The sequence below is a fragment of the Colius striatus genome, chromosome 10 (assembly GCF_028858725.1).
Source record: "Colius striatus isolate bColStr4 chromosome 10, bColStr4.1.hap1, whole genome shotgun sequence".
NCBI classification, from domain to species: Eukaryota; Metazoa; Chordata; class Aves; order Coliiformes; family Coliidae; genus Colius; species Colius striatus.
Window position 1 is genome coordinate 20,940,668 of NC_084768.1, and position 20,915 is coordinate 20,961,582.

Here is a 20,915-nt window from a genome sequence, read left to right on the forward strand (position 1 = left end):
TCCAGGCTATGGTAGTGCCAGAGGACTTCAGATGTAGTACAAGTTAATGTTTCTCTCTTTTTTGTGAGTAGCTGAGCAGTTACTGGGAATAATGCTGATGCTGTTCATAGTTATGCAGCTTAAGGGAGGAAAGAAATTTTAAAAACATGTCATAAAGGGTGTGCTGATGTCTTGTTGAGGAAAACAGACTTGGAGTATAATTTTGAGTTGGAATTGAAGTACGAAGTGGTATGTGTGCTGTTAAAGATAATACATACCCAGAACCACTAAAGAAAGAGAGGTTGCTTGAAAAATCTTTTTAATACTGTGACTTCAACTGAGACATATTTAATTCCTCCTCCCTGCTTCGTGTAGACAAAGAAATAGATTAGACTAAGGATTAAACCAATTCTTTGCCTAGGGCTTTGTTACTAAGCTTTTACCATGTTGTAATTTTCTTTTACATAGGCTTGAAGGTAGGGGTTTTTTTTTCCTCCTTTTCCTCTAAATGATGTTTTGTTGGAGTACACTTTTAAGATTTGTGGTTAATGGTGGGTATTAGGATTGAGAGATTATCCCGAGAGCTGCTCTGGCAGTTCATTGTTAGGCTCGGAAGTGGGAACTGGGTGAATTAGTTGCTTTTAGAGGGGTTTAAAAGCAGTGTGGGAAAAAGGAGAGCCGATAGTTTTCTGCATGCTGACGCAGATCATCCACCCAGGTCTGGAGTACAAGCTCAAGGATCTCATAACCAAGACTTCCTGTTATTTTTCTTAGATTAGTGCTCATTTAAACACTTACGTGGAGACTATCCTATACAAAGAGACTTGGCACAGCTTCATGTTTGTTTGCTATAAAGATACAAATATTTAGGGAAACTTTGCATAGCAAATACATGAGTAAATCCACCTGTGTCAGGTGAAAATGTTTCAGAGGGACCTTGAAATATTTGAGACCTCTGTGGAGGGAAGCAGTTAAATCTGGAGAAGAATTGGTTGCAAAAAAATAAATACATTTTCTGTATTGCAATGTAGTATGGCTGCAACTAGACAGCACAATTATTTTCTTCTTCATCTTCGGGCTCACAGCTTTACCCACCCAAGTTCATCTTACTTCCAGAGCTGATTGGTATGTCCATGAAAAGGCTGGGAACAGCCTGGCTTTGTTTTCCCATGAGCTGGGGGAAAATAGATTACTCTTCAACCAGTGAGTCTGAGGGAGGATATGCTCATGTTAAGCAATGTGATTTAAATTTGAAGGCTGTTACTATCTGTTCTCTTGGTTAATGAAGCAATGAATAATTTATGTACTTAATGTTTCTGGGAGGTTGAAATGCCTTAAAAAGCCAATCTGTCCAACCACCCTGTCTTTATACAACATAAATTTAAAAGAAAAAGTAATCAGACCTGGTTAGATGATCAGCTCGGGAAAAACTGGAGGAAACTGATGAGTGGAGTAACTGTTTCTGTAGCAATGATCTTTGGGTAAAAACTGCATTGCCATGTGTGCGTTTTAAGTTGCACTCTCTCCAACTTTGAGGTTTTTTCTGCTTACATTTACTTATCCTCAATACTTAGTGAGTAAAGAAAGGTAAAGAAAGACTGGGAGGAGGAAGGAAATTGTGCTCTTGCAGCTGAAATAAGAGGTAGTACGCTAAGCGGGAATGCTTCCTAAAACTCCCTGAGGGTCTTTTCCCAGGTCTTACCCAAAGTAAGCTCTGCTTACTCTAGTGTTGTTTGAGCAGGGATGTAATACTGTGTTTTGAAGTATAGGGAAAGCTGCTTTCTTATTCTTGGTAAAACAGCTGTTCCAGGACCACCTATCTCCCAAGCTGTTAGCATGATCAACTTCTTGTCTCAGTGTCTTTCCCATCCTCGTTGCTGTGCTTCAGCAATTATCAGTGCAGATCTGGATTTGTTTAGACACCTATTTAAAAAAAAAAAGCAGTATGCATTTCTTTTATTGACTGAAAAATAATGTTCTACAGCTTTCCTTAGCTTTGCAAAGAGTAATCTAGATAAAAAGTCCAAGTAACTTCTTTCAGAAGTATCCTAGTGTGATCTGGAAGTAATTACTTTATTATTAGTGCTGACTTAAGGCTCTCCATTTCATCTGTGTAAAATCTGGTGTGTTTAATCGTGGGCTGATAGGATTTTTTATTGCAGTGCTTTTGTTTTTCTGCATTGGCTTGTATAAGCTAACCTGAAATTATACTGTGTGTACTTGAGTGTTTATTCTTCAGTTGAGAAAATTCAGCAATTCAGTCTAAGTTAGTGTGCTGGTAGTGGCAATGTTCAATGAGTGTAACAATTATTTTTTTCTGACTCTAAAGGAAATGGAATATGTATTTCATAAAAAGACTTCTTCAACTAAAATGAGATATTTTTAATAATGCAAATAATCTACAGCAAAATCATCCTTGATGAAGGAAAACCTGAGCACGTGTCTGACTTGTCCATGTGTTTGAAGTACCTGAAATATTACTCCTTTTTTTGAACTGGTAATGCAACCACTTACTAATACAGCTCTCCATGTCTTTGAATGAGTGAGACATCAAGAAAGTTGTCACTGTCCGTTTGGTCATCCAGAAGGAAGCTGTGATCTTATACAACTCCATTAACTGTGTGTCAAAGCTGTTTTTTTCTGAGTTTTTTGCAATAACTGGGGAAGGCATGGCTGTTCATTTCCTCTTTGCAAACAAGAGGCATTTGTGTTTCTCTTGTTGGAATGCATCATCCTATGGAAGAAAAACTTGCTGAAGAGTTTGGTCTGTGCCCTGTCATGTCCCACATAGTTTCTGAACCCTTTGCTCTTCTGCATGGATGGTTAGAAGGAGGAAGCTCTTGACAATAATGGTGGTTCTTGTTAGTGTCATGGAAAAGGTCAACCAAAGAGGAAACCAGGTGTCAAATGTGTATCTTCACCTGTCACAGTTTTTGGCTTCCACAGGCTGAAGATAACCTTGTTAAGGAGTTTGGAAGGTCTTCCTTTCTCTCTAAACCTCTACCAAGAGACTCACATATAGATGTATTTTTAATTCCTTTGCTCACAGGGCTTTTTCTGTCCCACCTTTCTTCTTTTTAGCAAAATCAGGAAATGTATGGGACTGTGGGTGAAGTGAACATTGAAGTCTGCAGTAACCTTTTCTTCTGCAACTCTTATTTTCAAACTAAAACTGCTACAGAGCCAAGTTTTTAAATTTCAATATAGTGTGAAGTTCTATAAAGAAAGGTTTGAGTGGGTTTGAAGGTGTTGGTTTCTGTGTGTTTCTGATGATCTGTTCCCAGTGTTTGAACACCTGGAAAGAGCCTAGGTTTGACAACTTTTCTCCTGCCAGGGGCTCACGCAACTGCTGAATCTCCTTTGGTAGAATGTTTTTGTCTCTAAATGTTATATTTTTGAAGTGGAGACCCAGTATGATGTGCATTGTGCCTTAAGATAGTTGCTGTTGTTATGGCTGACGTGTGTCACTGAAGGTTTAAAATTAGCGGGGTTTATTTTTTTGCCATGGCCTTATTAGTTGTTTTAAAGATAAGGACTAATGCCTTCATTTGATATCTGAAACTTACTGGTAATGGTAAGAATAATTGTCTGATCAAGCCATGAAGGAAGCAAGCATCTAGAGTTTTTACCCTATGGTACCTTTAGGACTTTTTCTCTTCTGTTGCACAGAGTTACACAAATCTTTCTTGATGTGATAAATGTGTGATTACTTCAGCTAGGTCCTTGTTCAGCAAGGAGTGGTGACAAGTTTTATGAGGACAAAGGTAAGAAGGATGCCTTCCTGGGTAAGACTGAGCAGAGTTCAAGGGCTTTAGAGTTATTTTGATGAAGGTGGGCTGCTTACCCAAATGAAATCCTATCTGGACTTTGTAGGTTTCTCATATTTAAATGATTATATTTTTCAAATGAAGTTGCTTTGTTTTTTCCTAGAGCTGTTCATGCCTAGATTTTGATCTTTTACAGGCACTTTGGTTTAGTAACAGTTGTATCTGTGAAGATTACCATTTGGGGTTGGTGATGGTGTCTTCCCTTGACTTCTAAGCTACCTGACTAGGCATTTGACTGTCTGAGGTTTTGGGGCAGCCAAGCCCTTGTTACGGTAACTCCAGCAAGAGGGTGATAGTCTTCAGCTCTCTCAGGGTATCTCTTCAATATGTAGATTGAAGAGCCTCAAGGAGAATGGTTCAGGTTTGACCTATCATGAACCATAGAGATTTAGTAAAACCAAAGGCTTGAGTGTCCTGTTTTGTTTCATACTTCACAGAGGCAGCAACTTTACAGATGGATTTAAGTGGCTGTTTCTTCTCTGTTCCACCCAAAAATAATCAGAAGAGTATATATTTTAAAGACCCTGAAAGCAGAGGGAGGAAGAAATATCTTAACTCTTGCTTTATGGCCTACCATTTATGGTCAACAAATTACTAGAAGTTTTAATATATAGTAGTTTATGCTACTCATTGAGTTGTGAGAATTATCTTTTCACTTAAAAGGCTTTTTTATCAACTACATATTTAACATTTTTAAAGGAGTGTCACTGCCTTAGCAGTACTGATCAGAAAATTAATTTTTAGTAGTTTTTCTCCTGAGAAAAATACCTTCTGGTAGAGTTCAGACTTCACAGCAGTGTAGCATGCCTAAAGAAAAAAACCCACAGCATTTGGCATTCAGTGCAAATGATTAATTTTCTGTGCAATCACCCTCTTTTAGGCACTACTGTTGCCTAAGGAAATCTTGAGTTATTCTTTTGCTGTCGAAAAACCTGTGTGTGACTCAGGAGGATGTGGTGTGATCTAAAAAGCTGTGCCACGTGCTTCTAAACGTGGAGCTTAGGGACAAGAGGTTTGTCTTCTGATGTGTAGGATGTTTCTTAAACACTTGTTAGAAGGCTGCTCACTGGGGGTCATCTCCTGTGATGACCTCACTGGAAATGTCCTTTGCAATAGTGCAGGGGCTGATGAACCTACTTCTCACGGAGTGACTGGATTTTCTGTTTCTTTGTCTGGATTTTGCTCTGTGTTTCTGCAGCTCTTCCTAATCCATTTTTTTAAACTTAAATGCAGGTCTGAGTTCTTGAGCACCGTGACCTCTGACCATCTGGGAATAAAATGTAATTTCTCTGTGTAGATTTTTGAGTGTTTTTTCTTTCCATCTGAGTCAGTTTGTTCTTCACAGCACATCTGCCTTGCATCTCTACTGCTAATAACGTGAATTAATCGCACACTCAGGATTGTTTGGGTTCAGTTGCATTCCTGCTGCTGGGAACCGGGCACTAATGTTTAGCTTTATACCATGCTGTATGGCCCATGTGAAGACCAATAGATAAGCTCCACAAATTTGAAGTTCCCTGTGGAAGATCTTTTATACATGTTAAGATTTAGGTTTTTTGTTTCTGCTGAGGCCTTTGTAGTAAACTTGTTTGATGTTACACTGTCTCCCTGATATCCTAGGTGTTGTTCTGTCCCACTTCAGGAGCTGTGATGGTACCTTCTTTTAAATCCATTTAAGAAATGGATTCCTTTTCAAGGAACCTTGAAATCTTCTTATGCAAAATGCTAAGGAAAGACTGTGTGTGTATCTGTGGGGTTTTTGGGTCCTTTTCAGAGTTTTCTCTATTCCTGAATGGGCAGCCTTTAGCCTAGGTGGAAGGAGGTTTGATCTGCAAATGACTTTCCAATCTAGGTTTGATGTGGATAGTGACATGTTTTGGAGCCTGATGTAAAGCAGATTTGGCTCCATTCTGGGTTGTGAATTAAACCAAGGGCTTCAGACTTTGCAACTGCAAGTATTGAGAAGCCTGGAGTTAGTATTATCTTTGAAGGCTCAGGAGAGAGCTTCCAGTTTAAGTTTCTTTATTTGTGATGTTCCAAAGTAATCTTACGGAGTCACTTCTGTGGGAGCCTGGTCATGTTAAGCTATGCTTCCTTCTCAGGGGTGTGTGGCTTTCTGCTATACTTTTTCTAAGAAGTAGTCACTACCTTTAGTAGTTCCTTGTCATTCCTGTCTCTCTAGACAGAGCATGTGGATGAACGTGAACGTGCACAAGTTGTGTGTTTTCAAATGCCGATGGAGAAGTATATTAATTTGTGTGGTTAGTTCTGCAGAGGCACTGGAAGGCACATGCTGACTGTTACTTGTGAGTTGAGAGCTGGAGTGCAATTCCCTCTCAGCTTCAAGAAAAATTTGGAAGGGCTTTGCTTTTGGCTTTCCAATACATATTTGAAACATAACTCAGTGGCAAGCCTTGTTTTGGAAATGGCCTGCCTCCAGCAATGGTCTTTTTGAGTCTGTTTATCCCAATTCCTTCCCTGGCTTAATAGGCTGAGAAAGTAAAACTGTTGTGTGGGCGGGTGGTTGAAAATGGTCCGTATGGATAGTGCTGTAATTTGTCTCATAAATAATAACAGCTTGTGCATAAGCCTTTAATTGACTGAAAATGCATTAAAAGATAGTGTAAAGGCACACAAACTGCTGCTTAAAGTCTATAGCGAGAGCCAGTTGAGAGGAGTGGGAGATGGGGAGGCAGGAGGTGTGCAAACTTTAAACACTGTGTTTCAAATGTGCTGGATGTTATTTTTCTCAAACTTTCCTTGAAGAATGCAAAACCCTATAAATTATTGAGGAAAGAAAGCTGTCATGTCTGTGCCAGGCCCAGGTGATGGATGCTAACAGCAACAGTATTATTTCCAAATGACTGCATTGTTAATTATGACCAGCGTCTGAAAAAAAAGTCTGTGGCTGGTGAGTGGGAGGTGGAAGGGCAGGGGCAGGAGGGGAGATTAAACCATCAAAATTCCAGAGAATTCAGCATTTTGTGTAGGGAACATTTCTGGCCTCTCCATGGCTGTACACAGCAGTGTGGGAGCTGGTCTGGAAGGTCATCTTGCTCCCAGAGCTGCTGAACGTGCTGCTGCTTGGGCTGCTTGTATGTAGTCATGTCACTTAATTTGTTCGTGATCAGGCTCAACAACACAAGCTGTGTGTTTTTGATACCTAATTCAGATAGAAGCAAAGTCAGGCATTAGAGCAGTTGCGATCTATGAGCACATGTGGAGGGGGAAGGGGGTCAAGTGGGAAAGGGCTGCCTTTCAACAGGCAGGAGAAGAGGCTTCAAAATATGATTGACTAGAAACTAGTGGGTGATGATGATGAGTGATGGAGCTGTTGAACTGAATGGAGTGGCATCACTCCGGTAGGAGCTGGCATACCTCCCCTACAGGAGTACTGGAGCAAGGAGTGGCTGGTGTTTTTATCAGACATGTGGCCATTATCCAAAGTAACTTCTGTACTGCCTTTCACAGGGATGTGTTTGAGAAGTTCAGCAAACAAAACATCAAACTGAAGCATTGTATGTGCTTTGAATTCAGGCGTGCTAGTTGAATGCGTGCAAGGGAAGGGCATCAAGCTGCTGGAAGACAAGGCTTCTAGGAGGATGTGCAGAAAGAAAACAGACCTCAAGGAAGCCTGTTAACATTCCTGCCCCAACTCTTATATTTGCAAAATGCTTTTAGTTTGGTGGCTTGGTTTTGATGTGTTTTTTTTTTGTCACAAGTCAGTAAAATTTAGCTCTCTCTTTTGAATAGATGACTTTGTAATTCTCACCAGATTCTGGTATTGAAATTTGTTTGCAAAGTACCGCATTACAATCCAATAAGCTTAATTTCTTATGTCTTTGCCAATTGTTCAAATCTCATATTTAAAGAAGATGCAGTTTAATTGTTATTTAGCTACTTAAAGTTTTGGCTTGACATTCGAAAGTAATTTTTAGTCTTTTCGAGTTATTCTATCTCCACATCTTCACCTCTGAAAAGATACAGCGGGAGCTGGACATAAGGAATATTCCCTCCTTCACCTCTGACTGTCAAATATCTGAGGGGAAATTAAAATGTCATGTGATTTGCTCTTTGTTTTGTAACTTTAAGTTGAATCCTATGAGAATGACTTGTCTTACACAAACATTCCTAAGAGCTGTCTTGCCATGTTAAGTATCACACTGTCCAATTCAGTTGAAAGCTTTTTGGTGAATTTCCTCTGACCTGCTGCTGCCCCCAGCTTTTATCTTCAGGGGACTGCAAAGGTGGTGGTTGCTTGGTTTTTACAAACAAATGTAATTTTGAGAAAACAATGTTTGTGGGTTATCAAGGTCCCAGAGTGACTTGGAATGAGTGGAAATTACCACTTATAAAGGATTGATATTACTGAAGTTGCCATTGGTGTGGCTATTACGGGCTTTCAGTAGTGAAGTGACAATTTCTTGCTAACTGCTGTGTATTCTTCTGCTGAGAATAAGGGGCAAAAGACAGCATTTGTGTCTTTTCTGGATAAAGTAAACTCTTGAGATTTTTGTTTTTTCTTGGATAAACTCCCCATTTTGGGAGAGTAAACCCCCACTTTTTTTGGTACCCCTTCATTTGGGAGAGTGAATTGCTTTCACTCATACCTGTTGTGTACAGGTTACAGAGCAGCTTCTGGATATTTGATAAAAGCCGAGGAATTTTCCAAGCATCCTAACCCATTGTAACTCTGATCCTGGTTGTCTTGGTGCTGATGCTGGTGGCAGGAGGTAGCTTTGCCATCCAGATACATGAATGAAATGGAGCCCTTCCCAAATTGGTCTCTGGTGTCCTTGATCATCTGTGATCTGGCTGTGCTTGCCAAGCGTAAAGTGCCTTTTTAAAGCGAGCTTTTATCGTTTGTGCTGAAAAAGGACTTTGAGGCTTCCTGTGCAGATAGGACTTTTGTGTTGTACATGGGATCTTTCCAGTCTCTAGTGAATAAACACAGCTGACCGTTTTGGGAAATGGGCTTAACATCTTTGCATCAAAGCTGTACAAATAAGGCAGCAAGCTGTACTGAATTATTAAGACAACCTTCTCCGACTTTTACACCGACTTAGGAGTGTACAAACGAAAAAATGCCTTTCTTACAAGGCTGCCTTCAGCCCATGCAGGGGAAATAAGTTTCCTTTCCACCCCGCCTTTTGGAAACATGATGAGAACAAGCACCCTTGATGACTTATCGATGTTGGATTATCATGCAATAATTTACTGGGCAGCCTTTTGCTGTCCAGAGCCGCCCACACGCACAAGTCAATGATGCCTTTGTTCGGGAGTGCTGGAAGAATGCATGATCTAATGGAGTGGTGGGAGTTTGCCTTCGTTCCAGCGTGCTCAAGGCTGCACTCACTCCCCGAGTGTCCAAACTCGTTTCCTTCCTCTGTCCCTGTCTTAGTACAGGCACCTAGAAAAAGCAACCTGTGTGTGTACCTCCATGGGGTCTTGTTGAAACCCAGGTGCCCATTTGTGGTGGAGCTCTGTGGGACAAAATCTTTGATTTGGTGCAGTGTGGCTTATGATGGGACTGTGTTAAAATCCATCAGATGTTTCTTGTTCATGACATACATGCCTAAGTTTCCAGGTGCTTTAAGTAAGGACATGAAAACAGACCTGAAGTTTATTATTACTAGTTTGTGTTCCTATAAGGGCCCCCACTTGGCATTTGAGAACTGTCATCTGTGCTCCTGTGTAGATTTATTTATCCAGTGAAGATCATCAGAAAAAGGAAATCCTTCTTTTTTTTTTTTTGTCAGATGCTGGATATTCCATTTGCTTGTGCAATACAAGTGCTCTGATCTTCCTCCTCCACTAATTTTCCCAGAAAAGCTAGGGTGTAGTTGTAGAAGACACTTGCTGTAGAACTACAGTAATTCCTCAATTTCTATCATAAGTTTGGCCTTTTCATGTGCATGTGATGCAAGCAACATAACTTACCACTTATGTGTCTTGCAGGTGTTGGGCTGTTGTTTAATAAAACATTTTTATTCAAAAAGAGCAAGTTATTCAGGATGTTTCTTGCTATCCTCCCCTCCTCATAAACACTGTCCTACTCTTTTTGCCAATCTGCATGCTGAAAGATCCTCTCCTGTTCCATGGGATGGGATGGGATAACCCATTCAGCCCTTGTGCTCTAGGAGAGTTTCTACTATGGGAGGCTGAACAAAATACTGCAGTAGCGAAAAACTTGGAGTGGTTGGTTGACCCAGACAGCAGTGATCAGTTTTTAATGACCTCTTGTGAACTTGGCTGGCCTCTTCTCTGCTGGCATCCACGTTTCTGTCTTGTGTGATTCTCTGCTTGTGTGAGGTTCTGCTATCTGTGCTACCCTTTGTATGTGGTGGTAGCGTATGAGTGGGAGATCCTGCCTCCTGCAAGGACTAGTAGCTCATGATTTGTCAGAAAATCAGATGGCTGTTTGTCTTGGAGCAGCAGAGTCTGCTCATAGCTGGCCCAGTGTTGTCCTGGGTAATGGGGAGAGTTGGAGGTTGAAGGACAGATTTGAGGTAGGAGTAAGGATGAGGTGGGTGTAAGTAAGGACAAGTTTGCTAGCTCCAGTCTAGTAAACTGAGAAAGCTGGCCTTTCTGCCTGGGAGTGATGGGGAAACAGGTAAGAGCAAAAAGAAATGCCAATGGTATTTGGCTTGCTCTCTGTCTTTTCAGTGCAAAATGGAAATGAAAACCAATCAAAAAGTAATAAGTAGACCAATTTTTACTGGTTTGTTTTCAGTTCTTTTAACCTTTACTTAGAAGTAAGTTATCAGCTGTTACCTGTGTGAAAAAAGCTGCCTTGAAACAGGAGCCAACCGAAAGAGGAGCAGAGCCAAGTTTAACCATTTCATTACTACTCAGCAAATTTTACTGAAAATAAATCCACAGACATGCTTCTTTGCCCGATACAATGTCCTCTGGCGGTTTTTTGTTTCCTGGGCAGTGAAGCTCAGCGGCTCTATTTTAAAGCTGCAGCTCACTGCTGGGAGGATGCACTGAGGCATTGCAGGCAGCGCAGAAGAGGTAGCATGATTTCTTCCCACGTGCAGGGGATACAAGTGGGCCGATAATGAAGGAGACAAGTGTGAGTATCTATCGTCTGGACTTATCTCTTCCAGGCATCTGCTCACAATTCAGTGCTTGTAGTCAGTGTGCCAGCTGGCGGGACATTTTCCTGATGTAAATTATCCATCCATTCTGAGGGATCTGAATACAAGGAGGCCTTTTGTGTGTAGGCACAAATTCCTAACTTGAGGGAAAAGGGAGGAGTTTCTAAAGATCTAAATAGCGTTTACTTACATTTTTCCAGTCTATCTTTATGGGTTTCAGCATGGCACATTTTCTGGTGGATGCTGGGAATACAGATTTGGATGATAGCCCTGCTGAGGAAGGGCCTTAATCGCTGGTGACATCTGGCAGCTGTGGTCAGCCTGACAGTGTGAGGAGGTTGTTGGGGCAAGTGTCCACTGCATCAAACACTGGGTGTTTCCAGTGCCACTGCTGCCTCTTCTGCAGGTGTCCAAACTTGCCCACTTGGTTGAATCTCTAATTGCAATATTGTCTTGAAGGCTTATATGTGTGCTTGCTATGTTGGAGAAAGCTACTGCAGGATTTTCTACATCAACCTGAATTATTAAAAGAGTCTGGTTATCTTGTCACCTTTTCATGTACTGGTGAGCAGCATCATGCCTCAGAAAATATGCTGTTTTAAAATGTGCAGCTCACAATTTTTAGCTCTAGATAAATATCCAAAGCTAAAGACATGTCAGGTCGCACTCCTGAAGTGCAGTTCATGGTTGCTAATTACCACACATTGTCTTTCTACTAACAAACTTTTGTAACAAACATCTGGAGTTCTTCCTGCAAAACAGATCTGCCGCTTTGCAGTAAGCAGAGGGAAATACTGTCTGATACTTGGCTCTCAGTTCTAAGCCAAACTGAGATCAAAGTAATTACAAGCTTCTAGGAACAGAACAACAATGACTTTTTATGTTCCAAATGAAATGTTTAAAACTGCCTTTCACCTGGTTATTGGTGTCACCACTTTTCAGCATAATAGCAGTATATGTTTATTTAGTGCCACAAGATCTGAGGGCAACCTAGACAGCATATTTTTCTTTTGCTAGAAAAAGACTCTGCAACCTTGGAGAGCCCTGCTAGCTGACAGGCTGCTAAGCAGAGCTTTTACATTCAGTATGAACAGTGGGGAAACACATTTCAACACTGTGTCAGCTGGTCTTGGGTAAACTCTATTGTTCCAGCAGTATTTACCCATGGCAAGCTGATACGTTGCTAGTGCACAGCCGCTCTGTGTGCATTAACTGCATTCCTCTTTAATGCCATTAGTAGCATTTCTCAAGTACTTACGCTGCCAGCTGAAATAAATGTCTTTTTCACCTGGGTTGCTCAGTTGGGAGGGTTTTGAAGGCATTTTCTTTGGCCTGCCATGTAAAACTGAAGGTGGAAAAGGGAGGGGCATTTGCGTTTAGCGCAAGGAATTTCTATGGAGAGTGTTGTTGTACTGCCCTGAGTGCAGTTTGCGTGTGCTGTGCCTTTAGCTGAGCTGGAATATTTGCAAAGAGCTGTAGGAGACTTTGTTAGGAAACAGGGAATGTAATCCAGTTATAGTGGAGAGGAAAAAGAAGTCTCTTGTCAGGGTGTTCAGGCTGTGACCTGGCCTTTCTGCTAGAGCAGGAAGTTGTGAGTCTCTGTGAAGTGAGAGCACATGCCTGGCCTCCTCTTCATTCCCAAGATTCTTTTGAAGCGTTTCTTCCCCAAAATCATCTTGATGAAGCCTGAACTAAGGATTTGTGCTTCATGCTGGAGGAATGCAGTAGTAGTAAGAGAAAACTCAGTGTCTCAAGTTAAAGTAGCAAGCTGCTCTTGACAATGCAGTTGATGCTAACCCAGTTGACACAAGGTAATTGAATGGTCTTCATGATCTTGGCTCTGTTTTATTCCCCAGCCCACCTTGATTCATTAAATGTCTGTGTCTGCCTGATGTCTTTGCTGTTTTCACTTATGAAAATTGCCTAAAGAAATCCCACCAGGAGAGACTTTCAGCCTTGTATTTCTTTTTATTTTAGCACATGAGCTAAAAAAACCCTTTCTCATTAAGCTAATTACAGCATTATTAGTATTAAAGCCATGATAGTAAGTTGGTTTTTAGTAGCTGCCCATCCAAGATGTTGGTGAAGTTCGCAGGCTGGCAAGTTGCAGGTCAACACATATACTAGGGTCTTCCTACAGAAAAATGAAGAGGCACTTGCTTCTGGGACTCCTTGCCTTTATTTGGAAAAGATGAGGAGTATATCCTGGGTTTGTTTACCAAGGGCCTGAAAAAGAAACTTGAGCCTGTCTGGTGTGCTCACCTTGAGTTTCCGCCTATACACACTCTTCACCTCTGAAGTGTACTTTGCCTTTGGTGAGGAGCTCTCTTGAGAAGAGATCAGGTAGCAGGAGAAATAGGAAACCTGTGAGGGGGTAATCTGTGCATGTGATGTCTGCTTCTTGTTTTGCATTGAGATTCATAAGGAAAGTGCTTCATATAAATGGCAACAGGATTATTCTCTTCAATTGGGCAGCAAGGGGAGGGTATGCCTGTGCTGGGTTACAAAATGTCAATCCTTTGGAGTTTATAGGCCTTGAAGAGGCAGTTCGGCAATAATAATGTGGTTGCTTCCCTCTTGACTTCTATATGTAAAAAGATCTCATTAAATAACTTGATTCCAAACCAACAGTGAGCTAATACTGAGCAAGAGCCACAGATTGGGAATGTCTGGCTTCTAGTCTTGTGCTTAGGCCACCCGTAACATTACACATGGTATAAATGGGAAGGGATATTTTGTGGGAAGTGTTGGGGATAGGTTTGCATCTGTACAATGCCCCAGCTGTCTTGTATGTCACGCACAGACAGTACTTTTTGGTGGGTTGGGGAATCAGTAGATTCCTTTGTCTTTATACATGCTGTTAGTCTCTTTTTATCTTTGGGACATGTAGGTGTAAGTTTATTCAGGTGGTCTGCATCTTGACTTTGACTTGATTTTGTTTGCTGGTTTTTCCAGCAGTAGGAAGGGACAAAGTTTCCTTCCTCATGCCAACCAGGGTCTGTCTGTGACACACCTAATGCAGGCTGGTCCCAGTCTAACCCAGTGGGTGGCTGGTGAGCAAGAGCTGTGGTTCATGACCTGGTTCATTGCCATCAGGTCTGCGTGTGTGCTTTGAGAGGCACACTGTTCTTGTTGCCTGGTGCCGTCTGGTCTGCTTTAACTTGTGAAGTGAGCCACTCTTCAGCAGGTGCAAAGCTTCCTGTTAAAATTTAACATGATGGAGTTAATTCGTTTTACAAGTTGAGGTTAAATGAATGTGACCTCTACAGGAGGAAAAGACTTGTTTATCAATGGGTTGAAACTCTTGTAGTAGCTTTTTGTTTGGTCAGTGAGGGGGGGGACCAGCGAGGCTGCAAACTGCTTAGAGTAAATTTTTTCTTGGGGATGGTGGGAATGTAAAAGAGTGTGCCAGGGACCAAACACCTAAGGTTTTGTTCCAGATAAACCTCAAGTTGTTTTAGCAAGCTCCCTGCATGCACCAGGGTGTCCACACCATCCATGGTCTGCTTGCTGAGGTGGAGCAAGAAAAGCCAGTGTGCAGCTGTGTGCCTCCTCCTGGGAATGTGCCCCTTGGCTGGCAGGGATGGTGGAGGAAGGCGAGGTGGAGGAACCCCCATGGTTCAAAACCCTCATGGGTTTTCTCAGGGATGTGAATCCCCTGGACAGTTGGTTTCTATGCGTGGGGGTAGATGCTCAGGTCACTGGAGAAGAATCCATGAGGGAAGATCTGCTGATTGCCACAAACCTCTTAGGGGGTAAAGAGGTGGGTTTACCTTCCTGGGAGAGGGAGAACATGACTAGCTTGTAAATCATTGACTTTGTGGTCTCTCAAGCCTGAACCTTGTTTTCCCTTTCCCAGAGAATGAAGATGTACTCAGTAATTCAGTGCTGGATGAATGGCTTCAGAAGTAGTAGAGTGAGTTTGGGATATTGTCTGTTTAGGAGAGAGACAGGAGTGCAAAACAGGTTCTCCAATGTGACTTACCTCTCTGGTTAATACTGTTTCTCCCATACATTTGTTTGGAAGAAATATCAAATGATACAGTTAACTTGGACCTGGCCTTAGATACAAACTGTTTGTGTGTCTGATGTAATCTGTTATCAGTTGGTGATACCTGAAGGATTGCACCTTGAGATGTGTGTGTGGTTGTGCAGGAGGCTGTAGGTTTGTTCATCTGCTCACCTTGCCCTTGACTTCTGCCTTCAGTTCCTTCACCTTGTCTTTGCTGGGAGATACTGTACATAGGACTGGAAGAGAAGCTTCTGGTGCTTCTGGACACTGCTTATCCTGTTGGATAGTACTAGAGAAGGTGTTTCTTCCAAATGAAGAGTTGTGGCGCAGGTTTTTTTTCCATTATTTGAATCTCTCTCATGTCTGTCTTCTCTCATCTGCAGGAAAGGCCTTTGACATCACATACGTGCGCCTGAAGTTCCACACCAGTCGGCCGGAGAGCTTTGCCATCTACAAGCGCACCAGGGAAGATGGCCCATGGGTGCCCTACCAGTATTACAGTGGCTCCTGCGAGAGCACCTATCACAAAGTCAATCGTGGCTTTATTCGGACTGGAGAGGATGAGCAGCAGGCACTCTGCACGGATGAGTTTAGTGACATCTCCCCTCTCACGGGGGGCAACGTGGCGTTCTCAACACTGGAGGGGCGTCCCAGTGCCTATAACTTCGACAACAGCCCTGTGCTCCAGGTATATGAGCAGGACTAAGTCAATCAGATTGAGTCTTTCTGTTTAGTTGTTGTGGATGGGGAGCTTTGTGTGCTGACTCTGGGCTACACTGCAGTCTTTATTGCTATTGAAAAGTTGAGCTCATGACTATTGCTAGTAAGTTAATGCTACATAAAGCAAAATTGGTGGCATTAAGGATATTTCATTCTTAGGGATCATGGAAGTCTTTAGGTGGTGGATGCAAATCTCTGCCTGCTTAGAAAGCAGCTGTGGACACTTCCTCTTGTCTCAGACATAAGGACAGGGGAAAGTGTAAAGCCTAAGGCAAATGAATATTGGAAGCACCTGTGTTTTGAGCACAAATTCAAGAAGTGTGAGGTGGTTCTAAACAAATAAAGGGTTATTGGAAACCCTAACCTGTTCTCTTACATGTGTGTTGAGACAGGGGAATTTGATTTTATCCAGTGTTTGTTTTCTCTTGGGAGTGGCTTGATGAGGGGGCTCAGTTGGGAATTTTTTTATTGTTAGTATTCACAACAGTGCTTGGGCAGTGGTCAGGAGCATGTGGGAGCATCCATTTATTCAATTTATTTGCCACTTTCTGTGTTCTGCTTGATTACTTCTCCAGCTTACATTGCAACACAGAGCTAAAGCTGTGGGGTTTGTCCTATTGGGGCTTGTCTCCTTCCTTTCAGAGCTCTGATTGCCATTTCTTTCCTTCCCTTTCCTCTTAGAGCAGCAGGAGCAGACTTAGATTGAGCACCCAGCAGCCTTAAGGCCTGCCTGTCTCTACTCCCCAGCCAGCAGGGAGGAGGGCAGAATCTGATAGGGCTTGCTTCTGCAAATGAACATAAAGATTAATGGGAAAGTGAGAACTCCTGAAATGAAAAAGAACCAGTTTGGCCACCTTGTTGGTGTAGCTATCCCTTGGAGAAAATAGGGTCTAAGGTGAACAGAGAAATTTCACATTAGTGATATGGCATATAATTTTCTGATAAATGTCTCTAAGGACTAGAGACCTGACAGACAGTTTCCCAGAATATGTACAAACCTCTGGCGTTGCTTTTCAGAGCTGAAGTAAACGTGTATTTTGTGCTCAGCAATTCCATGTGTTTATGCCATTGTTTGTAATTCAGTAAATCTTCTTATTGTACTGGCTAAGCAGTGATGCAACTGCAGCACAGTTCTGTATATAGGGATGTTTTTCTTGTGTTGTTTTTGATGGTATTTGAAAGAAAATGGCATTGCAAAAGCTGTAGTACAAACAAGGAGGTACTAATGACAGTTACTGGCTGAAGGTGGTGTGAAATTTGGAGACAGGCTATGTTTGTTGGCTATTGCCAGAGGAGGATAGGGTACTGTGGTGAACATGTTGTGTAAATATTATCAAAGCTCTTACATTATATGTCAGATCTGCCTGTCTGTTTTTCCTCCCTTGGCCTCCCCCAGCCTCATTGATACGTGTCTTTTGTCTGGTGGTATATGTCTGCAGATGGGTATACCCTAAAGCTTTTCCTATTCGTGCTGTATAGCGCTGCTGGAAAACTCTGGTCCGATAGATATGTACCATTAGCAAGCTCACATAATTGCTTGTGTTGTGTGTTTTGCTGGAGAGATTACTCAGTGCTTCCTAGCTGAGAGCAGTCAGGCTGCAAAGAGACATTGAAAAGGGTACCCAGAGAGGAGCAGGGCCCAGAAAAACACATCCAAATGAACAGAATGGGTGGGTAAGGCCTCATGGGCAGTGATTTGTGAGCTTTTGAGGTGCAGAGGGGGAAGTTACAAGGAAGGAACTTGTTGATCAATTAATGACTTTGTGAATACAGCTGCTAATGGCACAGCAGTGGTACACACTAGAGGGGAAGTTTGATGTTTGATCTAATGGGATTTTTGTCTACTCTAGGAATGGGTGACAGCGACAGATATTAGAGTGACCCTCAATCGGCTGAACACGTTTGGAGATGAAGTTTTCAATGACCCAAAAGTTCTTAAGTCTTACTACTATGCCATTTCTGATTTTGCTGTGGGTGGTAGGTGAGTAGACGGTAAACCTCTGTACTTATTTAAAACTTTTGATTAGGATTATTAGAATGTGTTAAAGGTTTTTATTTTACTCAGATGGTACCATTAGGCTTCAGTCTTTGACTGTCCTACACAAAAAATGCAACGACTCTTATAAAGCTTGCAAATACTGTGGCTACAATTTCAGGGCTAACAGATATTTAATGTGGGTTTTTTTCCCCCCCTTGATTAGATGAAATGTTAAGTGATTGAGACGGGTGGAGGGTGAAAGTAGTGATAAATATGTAAAACAAAATAAAAAGCTCCAGCTTTGTTCTGCCCTATGCTTTGTGATGTGTTATTAATTGTCCTGTATCTGTAGCCTAGAATAACAGTAAGTAGAAATTCTTGGTGTCTGGGCTGCATGTATGTTTGGGGAGGTACCTCCTATGAATATCTAAGGCTTTGTACACTACAGTTAAATCACGAGTTGTTGACAAGGAAGTGTTTTCCTAAACATAGCTGAGACCAATGCAGTGTTGTGGACTGTTTGCAGAGAGCAGTCCTGAGATCTGCCAACATGGGGGTTTGCACTGGCTGCACCACCAGGGTGTGGGAGCCCCTGGGCTTCTGTATTAGTCACCATTGTGCTATTTAATTTCTTACTGGTAGAAGGACATGGGCAACATGCATACCTTCTTGGACCTTCCTGAGAGAGAAGCTATGGAGAACATACTAACCTAAAGCCAACAAAATCTTTGCTTCTTCTACTAAGCTTACTCAGTTTTAGTGGCAGACTGTGAAGGAGCTGGTTTATGTTCTCACATTTCTAAATGCATACTCCGCCTATTTGTTTTACATAATGGTTTGGTTGGAAGGGACCTTCAAAGATCATCCAGTTCATTGTCAAGCCCTCCTCTGTGGGCAGGACATGTTTCTCTAGACCAGGTTGCTCAAACCAACCTGACCTTGAACATTTCCAATGATGAGGCATCCACAATCTCTCTGGCAACCTGTTCCGCTGCCTCACCACCCTCATTTTAAAATGTTATTTCTTTGTGTCCAGTTTAAACCCTACCCACTTTCAGTTTACAATCCTTGTCATTACAGACCCTGTTAAAAAAAGTCTTTCTTGTAAACTCTTCTTTTAGCTATTGAAAGACTTCAGTAGGGTCTCCCTGGAGCCATCTCTTTTCCAGGCTGAACACCAACAATTGTGTTGTCAATTTTGTTGTGACCATGAACCTTCGAATTTAGCTCATCTCGCACTTTCAGCTCTGGGCTTTGGTTTTGGGTTTGCCATGTGAGTAGCCTGGTTCTCTGGAGTGTAAATACCCATTCCTTGTCTCTTATTAACCAGATGCAAATGCAATGGGCACGCCAGCGAGTGCATGAAGAATGAGCTTGGGAAGCTGGTCTGTAACTGCAAACACAACACCTTTGGGGTCGACTGTGAAAAGTGTCTTCCTTTCTTTAACGACCGTCCGTGGAGGAGAGCGACAGCAGAAAGCGCCAATGAGTGCTTGCGTACGTATGGCTGTGCTTGAGGGGAATACCTCTCAGGAGCTGCTTCCCCTGCCTTTGTTGACATCCAGAAGTTTTGTCTCAGTTGCAGTTAGCCAGTGTTAAGCACAGTTCTGGTGGATTTCAGCACAGATTTTGTGGGACTGCTGGCTATTCCACTTCTATGCTGTAGAAGCTTTCTGGTAGATAGCTAGAAAGGGGCATCTCCTTTGTGGAGAAGGATGGGAGTGACCTTTAGGGAAAGAGATGTGCTGCAAAAATGTACAGACTTGTGCTTTTTGGGACCCATAGAAAAAAGCTGATATTTAGTATGCTGGAGTGTAATTGCCCTTTGAAAAAGCTCCTCGTTTAGTGTCCGCTGACTTCCCTCTTGTATTTGGGTTTCTGGTTCTTACAGTTACTTCTTGACTGTTTCATCCAATTTCAGGACTGTTGCAACAGTTCTGGAACACAAATATGGATCTCTGTGGTGAAAGGCCAGTTTGTTTTACTTAGTTTTGTGTCAGAGACCACAGCTCCTGGTAGTTTACTTTATGGGGAAGCTTTTTCAGACAGGAAAGCTTTCTTCCTGTCTGATCTCTGTGTTGGTGATTGGTCCCAGCTGTCTGGTCAAGACCCGTGGCTTCCCTTGACAGGCCAGTGAATCCTGAGTCTCTTGCTCCCTAGATAGGGGAGGTTTGTAATCTAGAGGAGTAACTCCGTATGAAGGAGGGCCAGCCTTGCTGTTACAGTCTCGTGCTTGTTTGCATGATGGAGACTAGTGTTGCTGTGTGGGAGGGCATCATTGTGGCTGCACATAGCAGTCTGAAGCAGAAGGGAGTAGGCTAGAAAATGCTGGTTTTCTTCTGGATGTAAACAAGAGGTGGTCTTGAGGAGCCTGTTTCATCATTACAACCTTGCTTCCCCCTCTCCATGTTCAACCATCACAAAAACATGCTTCGCCCTTTTTCTTTGTGATGCATAAATGCCTGAGGGGGGTTTGTGCCTGGGTCTCAGGGTGGTTAAAGGCTTCTCCTTCAGCTCCTCTGCAGTTTAATCTTGAGCTTTTTGTAGTAGGTTTTGCGCTCGGTTGGCGTCAGATGGCTGTGTGTGCTGTTCACTGACAGTGCCCTTCTGCATGCAGCTTGCGACTGCAACGGGAGGTCTCAGGAGTGCTACTTCGACCCTGAACTGTACCGCTCGACGGGCCACGGGGGCCACTGCATGGGCTGCTCAGACAACACCGATGGTGCCCACTGCGAAAGGTGCAGGGATGGCTTCTATCGCCTGGGCAGCGAGGAGGGGTGTCTGCCCTGCAGCTGCAACCCAGTTGGTGAGTAGTGGCAGCAAACTGCTGTGCACAAGAGCTGTCTCTTCTCTCAGTTATGTAGCTATTAACAAACTACAGGATAAAAATAGGGTCTTCTAGTTTATTTTCCTGTTCTTTCTTTTTTTTTTCCCCCTATGTAGGAAATGTTTATTGAGTTGTATTTTAAGTTACCCTTGTATCCAATTGGATTTGGATGGCGGGGGCAAAAGGTTCACTTCAGCAGCAGCATTTACTCCTTGAAATGTGTTCTGAAATATGGTTTATTTTGGGTTTTGTTGTGTTGGGGTTTTTTCTACTGAGTATGTGTTACCCTGAACACTCCTTAAAGAGTATTAAAGTACTAAAGAGTTCATTTAAATTCTCAATAAACAAGATGATGTGAGTGGATATTTCTGGAAGTTGTTCATACTGAAGAATTGTAATGAACTTTAGCTGCATCAGTTTCTTTACTGAGTATCCAAGCACTATAAACACAAACCAGTGAAGCCTTAAT

At 42.4% G+C, this 20,915-nt stretch overlaps 1 protein-coding gene across 1 annotated transcript in view; it reads left to right on the plus strand.

The window, feature by feature from the left end:
* Positions 1-20,915, plus strand: part of LAMC1 (laminin subunit gamma 1) — a 67,552-nt gene that overhangs the window by 27,066 nt on the left and 19,571 nt on the right. The window contains exons 2-5 of the mRNA XM_062003207.1: positions 15,305-15,609; positions 17,492-17,622; positions 18,950-19,116; positions 20,237-20,425. Coding sequence (XP_061859191.1) covers positions 15,305-15,609; positions 17,492-17,622; positions 18,950-19,116; positions 20,237-20,425 — 792 coding nt within the window. The remainder of the gene's footprint in view (positions 1-15,304; positions 15,610-17,491; positions 17,623-18,949; positions 19,117-20,236; positions 20,426-20,915) is intronic.